Raw genomic sequence first — 14,534 nt, forward strand, 5'->3', positions numbered from 1 at the left:
CTTTCTAATTGCTGATAGATTTCAGCTGGTGTCATGTCTTTTTGCACCATCCTTTCTTCATGTGTTCAGTACTTTTTTCCTGTGTCATTTCTCATTATTACACGAAACTTAATTTATGGACGTCCATGGTTGGATGTCTCTGTATGTTGCATTTTTTCTATTGCACTGTTGTCTCTGCACTGTCTTGTGTCTGTATCATTCTGTTCTGTCTTTGTTTTGGTTTTTTGCCATTTTTGCACACTTGCACTTTATTTAGTCCTGTGTTGATTGTCTGTTATATGTTATATGTAGCACCATGGTCTTGGAGGAATGTTGTCTCGCTTCCCTGTGTACTGTACCACTGCACATGGTTGAAATGACAATAAAGCCACTTGACTTGAAGTGTGGATTGGGTGAGTCATTACCGATATCTGCTGAGAAGTTCACGTTATAGCACTTTTAGAGATATAAATTGTTGATGTGTTCAATACTTATTTTGCCCAATGTATTTATATATTTGTTATATCATTCAAACTAAATTCAAAGCCTGGTGTTTTAGGTAATACTGCATAGGGCAGGGATAGCTCAGTAGGTAGAGTGGTGGCCCCATGATCGGAAGGTCGGGGGTTCGATTCCCCTGAACAGCTACCCTGAAGTACCCCTGAGCAAGGTACCGTCCCTACACACTGCTCCCCGGGCACCCAATGGCTGCCCACTGCTTCACTGAGTGAATGGGTTAAATGCAGAGAGGGATTTTCCCCATGGGGACCAATAAAGTACACTTTTAACTTCAAATACTCTGTTTATAAAAAACACAAAAAATAAGCGTTCTTTCAAAAGCAATATTTCAAGGTGCTTTTATTGTATCCATTGCAATGTATAAGGGTTTCGCCCTACTCTGGTAAAACACTTGGTTTTATTGGGTTTTCTGTGTACTGATGTGTTTGCTTTGTTCCCCATAGGTGAGTAAAGGTTAACATTAACCTGGTTTATTACAGCACTGTCACTAGCTGTTGGGCAATATGGTACAAAGAAGCTGAAGTTTAATTGGATCTACTATGCACATTTCTAGCTCAATATTGTTATTCTTGTACTCTTCAAAGGTAGACAAAGGCATAGTCTACATTAAACAAAATACATCTGTTTTTTAACTTTTGCTGAGCCTTAGCAAATACCTGGACCTTACAAAGTTTTCACAAAGGTCCAGCTCTTACAGCAGTACATGCTATTTTAAAAGGATTTGCTGCATCTGGGAGGCGCAGCAAATCCCAGACTCAAGAGCATGGAGGAGATTCCAGGAGACCAGCAGTTACTGTAGGAAAGCTGGACAAGGCTGTAGAAGGTCTTTGACCCATCAGCAGGACCAGAATAACAGAACTGATGCTCCGTGCTTTTCACGGATGTGTGCAGGTTCACCGTAAGCACATGTGACAGTCCTGAAAGGGTCTGGAGCAGCTGCCTGTAACATCGTTCAGCATGACCAGTTTGGTGGTTTGTGATTGATGGTCTAGGACACACAGACTTACAGGTCAGGCAACAGCACCTTGACTGCTTTTAAGTATTGCTATGAAATCCTTGGACCCATTGTCAGAGAGTTTCCAGAGACGACGAGTCTCTCTGGCCACAGCTTATTTGAATTAAGTAGCCTAGATTTCAACTTTATTCAATTAAGAAGCAGCAAATATTAAACTCTGAGCTTTTGAGTGCAAAGCGATGTTTATGCAAAAAGGAAATAAATCAGCTGAACTAATGAGAAGAAATACTTGAAACTTAAGACGATTTCTCATTAAAGATTAGTTAGAAATGCTCAGAATATCTATATTTAATATATCAGCTGCCTGTCAACTAAACAACCAATCATAGCCACAAATGCTAGGTTACAACAGTGTCGTTCACTAATAATGATAATAATACATAAAAAACTAAATAAAATTGCTAATGTGCTCTGGCTAACTGTCCCATCCACCTCCCCTTAAGCAGGGCTACAGCATTTGAGTAAATGTGTTGTTAATTCATAATTCCAACAACAGCTTTCTGGCTCAATGCTTGTTTTTTATTTTTGCTCTCCACATGTTTTTAGAACAGATAGCGTTAGCCTCTTTCCCCAGCATTAAGCACAAATGTGACTTATTTGTGTTATAGACCCACATTTACCTTTTAGATCTCCAGTCTCTTTTAATATTTTGTTTAAACTGCAATCTTTGGATTTTTGTTATATTAAACTCTTCCTGTATCTGCTAAATTTGTCTTTCTTAAGTTATAAAAATTGGTATTTTTATGTTGGCCAAATTCTTAGTGCTAAATAAAGCAAATAAAATGCATGCAAGATACAGTCATGAATGACACGGGTTTCACGTACAGCTTATTATTCATGATAGAGCACAGCTTGCAGGCAACTCCCTTTTTTTGTCTCCATGGCAATCATAGTTTCCCAGTTTCCTTTGCGGTGTACTCCACGTCGATTTTACTGCTGTCCAGGGGGGAGGAATGAATGAATTTGTGCACGGGGGGCACACACCACATTTTAACGATTTTTTAGCTCGTAACGCAAGAAATTCAATCTTAAACAAAAGCAATAAATTCACAGGTTTGTGTTTCTCCTTACATATTTAAAATACCTCAAAGCTGTCAAATACAAAACCAATAGAGAGAAAACATCCACGAAATAATAATAAAAAAAACCCACGTGTTTCATTTGCATTATACCTAAACACACGTTTCCAAATGGTTTAAGTGTGTATGTTGAAGCTTCCACACAATGCCCTGTATGCCCTGTATTGTGGGAACAATAGGATTAAGTGGCCATGGAGCGGGCTGGACATCATCGCACACCTTTTGGCTACCACATCTTTCTTCTTTTTTTCCTTCCCTCTATAAACAATAAATAAATACATAAAATGGTAAATGGTAAATGGCCTGTATTTAAAATGTCTCCCTCCTGACTCGGGTTCACCGTTACTCACCTTTGGAAGCATGATCTTTATCCTCTTTGCTTTTCGTTATCACGTTCATGGAGCTCCGTCGCTTCTACCGGTCGCTGAATCAAACTTCAGGTGAAACGTTCACTTTTTTCATCCTCCTCTAATGTGTCCGGTCCCTTTGCGCACGGTCCAGCTCTTTCCCCTCTTTCCTTGTCCCCCTGTCTCTTGCTCCTCTGATGCTGCTCTCTGCACAGCTCCACTCTGTCTGTGCACCTACATGTCACCATGTACCAGCAGGAGCGCTTCCCCTCCGATCCTGCACGCGCGAAAACTGCACTCGCACGCGCACAGTGACAAACTGATGATGGCGCGCGGGGGGGGGGGGGGGGGGGCACGAGCCAAAGACAGCTCATTGTATTCTGACTGAATGAGGAATTAAAAGTAGCCTATCATTTTCCATCAGCTCTGCAGAGATGCAGTCACTGGATTCATCTGTAACTGTGTTGCAGGGATTTGAAAACATTACACGGGCTTAACTGGCGTTTGTTCATGTTCTACTATATTTTTAAGTACCGTAAGTGGCTTATTTTTGCTGCTGGCTGTTGAACCACTGACCTCAATGCCTTTTGCGGAGTCCGAAAGAAATGACAAAATACACAGCCATGTATTCATTGGTGACCAACACCCATGATTAGAAATGAGTACATCAGAGGGACGGTGTTGAGACAAAGTTAGAGAGACAAGGTTGAGATGGTTTGAACATGGGCAGGGAAGGTTCAGTGGATATTATCTGAAAAAAGGGGAAATAAGACTGGGGAAAACTAAAACTGAACACTAAGCACACAAGACAAAGACTACAGAAATAAGATAGGAAGAGACTAAACAGAGGAACATCACAGATGGAGACAATACATGGGTAACACTGGGAAGGCAGGTTCAACTAAAAAAAAGGGAGATCTGATGACCTGCTGATGAGCACCTATTTTAGAAACACACAGCTCTTCCTTTTTATCTTTTTTTTCTCCAAAACCCAAAACTCTGGGTCAACAACCCAGGTGCCATGGCAAAAAGATGAAGAAGATAATGAAGAATTGGTGATTTATAGGAAACCTGCAGTCCTTCATGTTTAAATAAATACGTCATTAATAAAGTGTTTTGCAAGCTCGCTATTTCTAAACGTTAAACTGATATATTTTTAAAAACTGCAGATATCCTGCAGCTCTTTCTCCAAGTAGTCAGGGGATCTTTGAAACAAATTTAACAGCTATAAATACAACAAAGACAAAACAAGTGAGAAGGACTTTCCACCAGCTGACAAAGCAAACAGTTCTCCTTATAACGCCTCTACTGCATCAAACATTAAAAGACTGAGCAATAATGAAGACATTGGTTACAGCAGACATACAGAAACTGAAAGATGCACATTTTTGCTCTTACTGAAGAAAAGAAGATCAGTGTAATCACAAGGTTGTCTTCTTTCCAAGAAATGCAAATCCACTACTGCACTCAGCACTCTAGCACTATGCAAATGAATCCATTTATTGATCACTTAATCAATTTTTGCTGAAAAGTAGTTTTTTCTTTTTTGTGTGTGTTTTTTTCTGTGGTCAACACTTGTTTTGGATCCCATTTAAACTTCATACTTAGTATTGGTTTTGGGTAATGTGTTTTTCTTTTCCATATTATAATATTCCAGCACTTTTCTGCCCTAAAGGCCTGTTTTTGATTCATTTCTTGTTGACTGAATGAAAAGTGGCTTCACGTGCTAAAGGCTTCAGTTTGTTAGTGTGATGGTTGTTCGTAGTAAAGAAGTCGGGTCAGAGATAAATTTAGTTTCTTCTGTTAACCTACATCAGGGGTGTCAAACTCAAATACACAGTGGGCCAAAATTCAAAACTGGAACAAAGTCGCGGGCTAACATTAATATTTATTGAAAAACAAAATCTTCCTCCAGATATAAGAATGAATCTTTTCTTATGGACTCAAACACGTTTTGCTGAAAAACTGAATATGGAACAAGCAAAGCTTAATACTAAATGATATATATATTAGCTGTAAAATACCAGTAGGCCAGCTCTAATAGTAATTTGGTATGGCTTCGCGGGCCAAATGTAATTAGGCTGCAGGCCAAATTTGGCCCGCGGGCCAGAGTTTGACACCTAGGACCTACATCAAGCTTTTATATGGCACAACAGGAGTGTGATGCTGGAAGTAGCTTTGATTTTTCTTGTTTCTGTGGCAGATTGTCAAGAATTCATTATAAAGGACTTTTTAAACTGTGAAATGACCCAGGCAGAGGGTAATAGCAAGTGAGAATAAAGAGCTGAGCTCAAGGCAACCTATGTGTCTCCTGATTTTCACTAACAGGTTGCAAATGCGTGACTTCATTGGCTAAAATGAATCACACGTTTAACCAGTTTGATCTTGTGTTGTCACAGTGGCAGTTCCTCTTCCACCCCCTTCATGTCTTCAGTTGTAATCTAAAGAGGCAAAACAAAAGGGCTGACAAGAAGCCCAGCAATTATGATGGTCGAAACTATTTTATTGCCTCTCTGTAAACTTGACCTGAAAAATAACTGGTTCACATTGAAAACAGCAGTAAGAACAATCACAACAACACTCTACAAGTGTATGCAAGATACATTCATTTGAGAACAAGAAGCACTCAGAGAGCGCAACAAGCATTAAGACACATATTTTTAAATAGCTCTATATAGCATTATTATCACTTGGACCTTCAAATCAATCTAAAGACCTTTAAGATAGTTCAAAGGTCAAATGGGACATGATATGGTGCATTCGATATGCTGACAAAACAGACCACACTTGTAAGAATCATAGTTTCTTATAAGTGTTGTTATAAGAGTTTTTGTCAATTTTCAACCAAGTTGACATTGAAGACCTTGGTAGATGTATGTAAAATTTTAATGGATGGTTAAGACGATCCCAGGCCACACCCCTAGTTTTATCAGAATTCTTTCGAGCTACCCTGTTTACAGACAGAATGACACATATGCATGCAAGCATTAACCTTCTTGGGAAGTTAATAAAGGAAAACAATACCTAAACCTTAAAGAAGGGGTACAATGGAATAAAAACATGAAAATTAAATATTAGAGATTTGAAAAAAGGCACAATGGCACAGTGATTAGCACTTTCACTTGATAGGAGAAAAGTCCTTGGTTTGAATCCAGTCTGGGAGTTTCTGTGTGGAGTTTGTGTTGGTCTCCTTGTGTCTGCATGGGTTCTCTCAGTGCACTCTGGCTTCCTCAGGTCTTTGGATTGTGACTCTAAATTGGCTATAGGTGTGAATATGAGCACGGTTGTCTGTGTTAGTCTTGCGACTGATTGGCGACTCATCCAGGAAGGACTGTGTCTCTTGCCCTGGGATAGGCTGAAGCTCTCCTGTGCCCTTAAATCGGATAAGCAAAAGAAAATGAATGGATTAAAAGAAAAAAGAAAAGCCTGTGAAAAAAGAAAATGTGCATCCTCAGGCCACACTGATTCAAGCCTGTATATTCAAGGAGTGTCTCTTTGGAGCGGCTTCTTCCCAAACCTTCACCTCACCGCATTCACTGAATATCATGAATAGAATTATTTGCTTCAGTGAAATTTCCTGCACCACGAGAAATGATGTTACTGCGTTTTGTTAAAGATTTTTGTCCTTGCATGACCCTTCAAAATGCTGCTACTACATCTCTTGTATGACGACTTTGTATAATGGAGCTGTGACATCGTCATAGTGGCTTTTTGACTCTAAGCCAACAGACCAAAGCACAGCTGTCCCTCTGTAAGATCCCCCTTCTGGAGGATTACTGATCTGGGACCAGCTGCTCTATTAGAACAAAAAGTGGTACATAAGTCTGCTCCTTTTCCCAGGAGTCAAACCCACTCTCATTTCCGGGGGGGAGTCAAACCCACTCTGCCCAGAAATATAGATCTCACACACAGAGAAAGGTAACACGTGCATGTGTGTTTGAATGCAGCGCAAGTTAAACACAGAAACCATTACAGGGGAGTTTGCTTGTCTTGTTTGTGAGTGTTGCCACATTAGGGCAAAGACATGGAAATGAGAAATGAATTATACTCTTTACTCTACAGGGGGATTAGATTAACCATCTCTGATCATGTTCATGTCATTAGTTTCAGCATGTTTTCAAGTGGGACAAACACCTGGCCACAGTGGAAACACTGTACCCAGGGGCAGGTGTATTAGTCAAAATATTCTCATTCAGCCAGTCATAATTCCTCCGCACTGTGTGAGTGTCTGAGATCAGCTGCACACCACTCAGTGTTGTTGAGGGAACAGCAATGACCTCATGACTCACTAATGGCAACCGAGCTGAATGATTTTAATGGGAATGAGAGGGGGCACTTCTGTACTGACTGGAGAAAATGGGGACATGAATAGAGGAGGTAATTGAGTCGATGTCATGCCTAGATCTGGAGCATCGAGTCCTACAAATCAAACCAAGATTTCAGCAGCTCTGTTAACAGCAAACATTGATATCAAATAGATAAAAGTCCATCAAAAACACTGGTGGTAATAGGATTTTCCTGCTTTTAACCCACTTTTTTACTTTTTCTTTTTTTTACGTCTCTCTGTCATCTGTAAAGCTTGAAACCAGTACCACCCTCCTCATCTTCAGAGCTATCAAATCTGTTCCCAGGACACCAATCAGCAGGCAGCGATCTAATCATAATTGCTACAAACCTGCTAATTGTGAAATCCCCCTTCCCATTTTACGCTCTAATATCTAATTTGCGAGTGAGATGAATTTAAAGGCTTACATAAGTTGCCATAAAAAGAGGGCTGCAACCCCCTGCTCGCTCCATCTATGCCATCGTCAGCCAATGAATGACCACACGGGCGCTGTTGCTAAGGAGCTGCTGGCTCAAGGTCAGCTGACCTAGCTGTCAGTCACAGTGATTTATCACCAGTCAAACCCTGCGTAGCTCACGTTCTAATAAAACAGCCTTCAACACTTAGTACAGATCTGACATTATTTACTTCATTGTGCGAGTTTCAGCATCAACTGATGAGTTTCTGTGAGCATTTCAGTGAGCATTTTTATAAATTGAGGACATTTACTCTTCAGATTTAAAGTGAACTCTGAACAGGAGCCCCAGTCACCGCAAATTTATGGACTAATGGATTAAAACATTAGAGAGCAGAAATAGAAATAAATCCAATATTCAGAAAACCTGATTTGGTGGCGTCAGTTGTACAAGAATATCTTATACAACAAAGTTGGTGACTTTATCCACCCTCAACTACTGGATCCTCCAGACAGACAAACATTTTAAGCATGAGTTTTGTTTTTTGTTTTTTATTTCCTAATATATTCAACTTTTTTGGTAATTTTGTAATTTTGGTGGTTTAATTAATACTTTTTTTCCCCTAAGGTGGAAATCTTTAATGACTTTAAGAAACAAGAATTGGATCCACAAGTTTGAATTCATTTTGGATTTTCTGTAATCTAAACATAAAATCATTTTTCAATAGTTTAATAACTGGTGCTGAAGGTTCTACAGTGTCTTTTAACCTGAGACAGCCTTTTAACTTCGCCAAGGTCTAAAAGAACTTTCATCTTTGGATGAGATGAAATTCTGTTGAAAAGTTTTAGACAAAGATTGATCTGCTCACAATGACAAGAGGTATGTTTGGAGGCATAAATGTGAGGCTTTCAAACCTAAGAACACTGTACTAACTGTCTAGCATGGTGGCATCAGTTCTAAAAATGCTTTACAGTAAGTCTCAAATTCCTGTTTATGTGCCAGAGGTGGCAGAGCTGATATGCAAGGTTCTTACTTGCCTTTGGGATCAACTTTGGGTTCGGTCACTTGATCAAGGACACTAGCTCAATGACCTGAGCCGTCATTACAAACTTACCCAGAAATGGAGAAGTACAAACTTGTGGGTGTGTGTTTTCGTAAATGTGCCTGTGTGAGTGCACTCAACTCATCTGAAACCTCACGTAAGCCTTGCAAAAGCTGCTTATCGGAAAAGACTCATCATGATAAACAACAGCTGGTAATGTTCACACACACGCGTGCACACACACACACGTACACACGCTAATGTCCAAACTGTCCCATCAGCAGTCAATATCTGATGTTGCTCAATTTCAGCCTGACGTGTAGAAAAAAAGCACCTTCTTTTATTCTTTTATGGGACACCTCTCTTTTCTTCCATGCACACATGAAGTTTTTCTCCACATCCTTCCCTTAAACATACTTCGCACGCACACACACACACAAATCTGAAAAAACAAACACCCACAGTTACACACACATGCACTGCAGACATACCGGTGAGCAAACACTGTGTTGCTGTACTTTGGAGCGCTGGATAAGGCTTTGAGTTTAGTGTCAAAGTCAGACAGACAACTGACAACGACAAGATGGCCAGAGTGTGTGCACTGGTTTGCTTTGCTGGTTTTTTGCTGGACATGTATGGAGTGGGTGCTGAGATCACAGAAGAAAACACAGGTAAAAAGCAGCAGAGCAGGTATTGACCCAGGTGGCAGGAAAATGAGTTCAGCAAAGTTTAGAGCTGCACAAAATATAGGAAAAGGCTGGTGGCTAAGCAGGTGATCACTGAATAACCTCGATTCTTAAAGTTCTTATTCACTTGGATCTGTAAAGATTCCTAAGTGCTTAGGCTGTCGGTGTAAATATTTGTAACTATTTATGAGGATGTTAAGTTGATATAATTTAGACAATTTGGTGCTTGTTTGGTGGCTGTTTGCAAGACGTCTTGTGCTGGAAAGGCAGGGATGATAGCTGGACCACTGAGTTAGGTACATGTAGCAGCCAGTCTGGATTATCCTAAGCGGATGTAAAACTGTAGCAAGTATCAGCTCTTTGTTTGGCTCAATTAAATGATTAAGGTAAAGCATCATGTGTCAAAGGGATCACCAGATATATGAAGATGAGACCATAGCAGAGTCTCTACACAAGTGAGAACACCAATAATATGATTACTGCAGAGGAATATCATAGACTGTACATAGAAGATGGCCATTGGACAGCAAAGTTGTACATTTTTAGCCTCAAGCTGAGCTTTTTGGTCACCATAAAGGTGTTTTGATGAGTGCATTGTCGATCTGAATGAAAAAGTACAGAATTTCAGCCTGCTTCCAACAAACCCTGCTGCCAGATTTAAGACACTTCCGCGCTGGTTTCACTTTCAGTCCTGGTACCTGTCCATCTTTGATTTACTTTTATATTATGCATATAGGTTTTATATACATATATATCCCTGAAAGCAGCCTTTATCAATAGTTCTGAATAATTATGCTAAACTTAGTGAGGACTCTTTGTCTTTTGTTACCCTTTCAGGAGCTGTGTTCGTGTCTCAGCAGACGGCACACACCGTGCTGCATCGTAAGCGCAGATATAACACTGCTTTTGAAGAACTTAAACAAGGTAACCTGGAGCGGGAATGTGTGGAAGAAATTTGCAGCATGGAGGAGGCCAGAGAGGTGTTTGAGGATGATGAGAAAACTGTAGGTCTCTCTCTCTCTCTCTCTCTCTCTCACTCACACACACACACACACACACACACACACACACACACACACACACACACACACACACACACACAATCCTATGCCTTTACCAGTATTAAGATCTTGACTGTTTATATCTCCAAAAGTGGGCAGTTACAGTGGTCTAGTGATCAGAGCTTGATGGATGGTTGGTGAACTTTCCATTTAATTTGATCTTCCTTTTGCAGATGGAGTTCTGGGCAGGATATATCGGTAAGACGAACAAAGTACAAGTTCTCATGTTTGCTGAGAATTTATAGCACACAGTCTTCTCTAAACCTGTGGTGTGATCTGTCGTGTGTAGATGGCGACCAGTGTAAGCCACCCCCCTGTCAGAATGGAGGTGTGTGTAAAGATGGGATCAACAGTTATCTTTGCTTGTGCCAACCAAACTTCAGTGGCAAGAACTGTGAGATCGGTGAGTGTGGATCTGAATAACTCGGCTGAAACAACGTTTGAGCTAAGACCATAAAGTTTTGTCAGCGAAAGCTAATTCTGTTTTCCTGACTTTTTCCAGAAGTGAACAAGCAGTGTGTGGTGAACAATGGCGAATGTTCTCATTTCTGTGTAATGAAGGCTAATCAAGCTGTGTGCAGGTGCGCAACTGGTTACATACTTGGGCCAAACAAGAAGAGCTGTGAGCCAATAGGTAAAACCACACACAGCATTTAGTGCAGTGGTAAGAGCGTTTTGTTTTGTTTTTTTCTGAACGAGTCTGACTTCATTCTGACTTCAACTACAATACAGTTTCTAAGGTTTTACATATGAAGACATAATAAAAAAAAAAACCTTATCTTTATCAGGTTTTAATATTTGCTAAATACAGTTAGAAAAAAAAAAGACTGAACAACTATGGCTTGTTTAGAAGCCTCTAAAGAGCATGGCAGTAAAGCATGGCATTGGCTATGATTTGGGCTTGTTTTGAAGCAGATCATCTGAGTCCCTTGTAGTCACTGGGTCAACCATGAACTCCTCTGTATACCAAAGTGTTTAAAGCCAAGTGTGAGGCCATATGTGTCCAGAAGAATGATCCTGAGCAGAGCAGCAAATCTACAACAGAATGGCTGAAAAAGAAAAGAATCAAGGCATCGCTATGGCCCAGTCAAAGTCCAGAACTCAACCTGATTAAAATGCTGTGGTGTGACAGTAAGAGAGCTGTGCATAAACAAATGCCTGCAAACCTCAATGAAATGAAGCAACGTTGTAAAGAAGAGTACTGAGATACTGATAAAGCCACAAAGAAAAACCATTAATTTAAGATATTGCTGCTAATGGTGGTCTGGAAGCTACTGAATCACGGTATATAGTTTATTTTATATTGCGTCTGCATTTCGGCTTAGTTTTTGTTACATACGTAATGACTTGGAATAATATTTCATTTGTTGTTGTTTATCCATGGTTGTATTTACCTCATTTAAAAACCAAGTACAGATTAGTTAGCTTTTTACAATGTCCTGATGCATGAAACCTTAGAAAGGACGAACCGTGTAGTTTCCTTTTTACCATGAATACATGTAAATTTTATATTCCACAGAGAGGCAACAATCATAAAGGAAATAAACTTTCATGTAAATATTCATGATGATTGTTCAAAATGCAATTGTTCCTCCTCATACTTCTCCTGAAGTTGTCTTCCTAACACGTCTCCAGTGGAAGTGGTGGGGTGCAAAATTTATAGTTCTCATTTTTACGCTCGTTCATGCTTCTGCAGCCGGACTAAGTAAATCATATGAACGGGAAAAAATTCTTCTTTTCTTTTATCACAAAAAACATTCAGGGAACTTAACAGTAATCACATTCATCTATGATACACTGCTTAAACATAATATAACTGGACTTTGCTAAAGATGAAGTGTTCAAAGGGAACAGAAAGGAAAGAGGTTTTTTTCTTTTCTTTTTTTTCTTTCTATTTTTGGGTCAGCAATCTGCACATGTGAGAAAAAATCTGAAGAACTATACTTCCAACCCCATAAAAGATGACAATGTAAAATTTAAACAAATCTAGGAGGCAGAAATGTAATATTTCCCCTATTATTTCACTTTTATTTCTCCAGAGCCATTCAGCTGTGGTCGTGTGAATCTGTCCTCCAGCTCTCTCACCAGGTCCATTCTCGAACCAAGATCGTCAAACTTCTCCTACAACGATACCCGAAACGATTACTTCTATGATGAAGATATATCAGAGTATGATTATCTGAACCATCCCATGACCGACTCAAACCCAAGCAATGACTCTCTGGACTCTGAGGCTGTGATTGGCCGTCGACATGTGAGAAGTGTCACCGATACACCAAAAACAAAGACAGAGATGTCGTCCTGGGGGTATGCCACACTCCCCAATGTCACAGCTCAAGAGAAAACTGACCAAAGAATTGTGGGAGGAGATACGGCCATTCCTGGAGAGATACCTTGGCAGGTACTGTGATATAGGCTGGAGAGGGAAGAGCTGGGGATGCAGTGAAGGCCAATATGTGAAGAACTGGAACCAAAAATCCCAGCAGGGCAAGAACATTTGCACGAGTTTTAGATGTAGCTGTAAAGTAAGACGTAAGCTGTAATCCTCGAATAGTCAGCAACTTTTAAATCTGTGCAATAGTTTAAATAGAAAGACTTTTGAATAGACTTTGACATTTAAACTTGCACTTGAGCGCCAGGTTTAATAAAGATGTATTAGAGGTGTAAGTCTAGTGTTTGAAGCCTGTCCCATGCAGAGAGAACGTGCTGCTTTTGAGTGTTTTTTGTTTTCAGTTGCTCAAAAAATGTGCAAGAAATGGTAGGTTCTTTAAAACTGCTCTTCTGTTGCAAGTTTTCTTTGCCTTTCTTTCTGTGTTTGAAGGTGGCCCTGATGTCCCGCCCAGACAGCGTGCAGAGAGCGCGGCCCTTCTGTGGAGGATCCCTGCTCGCTGACTTATGGGTCATCACTGCTGCCCATTGTCTGTGGAACAACGATGGCACAGAACGTAAATTCTTCATCAGAGTTGGTAAGAAGAACAAAGGCTACTTGCATTCTTTAACATTAAATCTTTCACTTGAACTAAAGTACAGATAATACTGTTTTGTCCTAAAGTATTAGGGATCAGGCAAATCCTTTTTCGTTTCAGCTTCATGGCTTTTTAACAAATTATGTTTCAATTATGTTTCTTTAATGTTTTTTTTTCACAAGTTGTCCAGTACTTTAGACTTTGCTTCCTTGTGCAGAAATTGACATTGTCTTAGAAAATCTTTATCTTAATCTATGCTTCCAGGTGAACATGATGTGAACAAAGATGAGGGTCCAGAGCGAGACCATGAGGTGGTCGAAAGGCATCCCCACCACAAGTATGATTTCAAGACCTCACCATATAACCATGACATTGCGCTCCTAAAGCTTGGCAGTCCAGTGGACTTGTCCAACAAGCGGCGTCCCATTTGCCTGGGCCCCAAAGAATTCATACAGAACATTGTGAGAGAATCCACGGTCTCCCTTGTGAGTGGATGGGGCCGGATAAGGTTTCAAGGCCCCGAGGCCACCAAGCTCCAGAAGCTGGAAGTCCCCTATGTGGACCGCACCAAATGTAAACAGAGCAGCCGAGACCATATCACCCGATTTATGTTCTGTGCAGGCTTTGAAAGTGAACAGAAGGACTCGTGCCAGGGGGACAGCGGTGGGCCGCATGCCACCAATTACAAAGGAACTTGGTTCCTGACAGGCATCATCAGCTGGGGAGAGGAGTGTGCCAAAGACGGGAAGTATGGCATCTATACCCGGGTCTCACACTACTACAAATGGATCAGTAACGTAACACAGATCAATATAAACGATTAACAGGATTCATGAATCAGCTGTAAAAATAAACAAGTAGCATGTGTTGAGTTTAGCCCCCGAGGAAGTGAATGAAGTGAGAAATCCCCCGTGTTCTTTTTTAGTACCTCAATAAAACATATCAACTTATCTGAGTGTTTGAGTATCATATGATGATGACAAACATGATTTAAGCAAATTTGCATCAACAGGAAGCTCTATATGAATACCCCATTTTATCAATGAAATGAAGTGGTAGTGAATTTTTCTTGGCCATTATCCTGCTCTAAGACGCACCAT

At 40.3% G+C, this 14,534-nt stretch overlaps 2 protein-coding genes across 4 annotated transcripts in view; one reads left to right on the forward strand and one right to left on the reverse strand.

The window, feature by feature from the left end:
• Positions 1-3,209, reverse strand: part of fgf13b (fibroblast growth factor 13b) — an 18,840-nt gene extending 15,631 nt beyond the window's left edge. The window contains exon 1 of the mRNA XM_026181435.1: positions 2,943-3,209. Within this exon, the coding sequence (XP_026037220.1) occupies positions 2,943-2,991 (49 nt within the window). The 5' untranslated portion in view covers positions 2,992-3,209. The remainder of the gene's footprint in view (positions 1-2,942) is intronic.
• Positions 1-14,384, forward strand: part of f9b (coagulation factor IXb) — a 21,088-nt gene extending 6,704 nt beyond the window's left edge. The window contains exons 1-8 of one of the 3 annotated variants that reach the window (XM_026181430.1): positions 9,219-9,392; positions 10,245-10,411; positions 10,642-10,666; positions 10,758-10,871; positions 10,971-11,102; positions 12,508-12,869; positions 13,290-13,434; positions 13,699-14,384. In XM_026181430.1, coding sequence (XP_026037215.1) covers positions 9,305-9,392; positions 10,245-10,411; positions 10,642-10,666; positions 10,758-10,871; positions 10,971-11,102; positions 12,508-12,869; positions 13,290-13,434; positions 13,699-14,258 — 1,593 coding nt within the window. In that variant the 5' untranslated portion in view covers positions 9,219-9,304 and the 3' untranslated portion in view covers positions 14,259-14,384. Of the gene's footprint in view, positions 1-9,218; positions 9,393-10,244; positions 10,412-10,641; positions 10,667-10,757; positions 10,872-10,970; positions 11,103-12,507; positions 12,870-13,289; positions 13,435-13,698 lie in introns of those variants that run through there. The other 2 variants (XM_026181432.1, XM_026181431.1) reach the window with 2 other exon arrangements.
• The last annotated feature ends 150 nt before the right edge of the window (positions 14,385-14,534 follow it).

This window comes from Astatotilapia calliptera, chromosome 10 (genome assembly GCF_900246225.1).
Source record: "Astatotilapia calliptera chromosome 10, fAstCal1.2, whole genome shotgun sequence".
NCBI lineage: Eukaryota > Metazoa > Chordata > Actinopteri > Cichliformes > Cichlidae > Astatotilapia > Astatotilapia calliptera.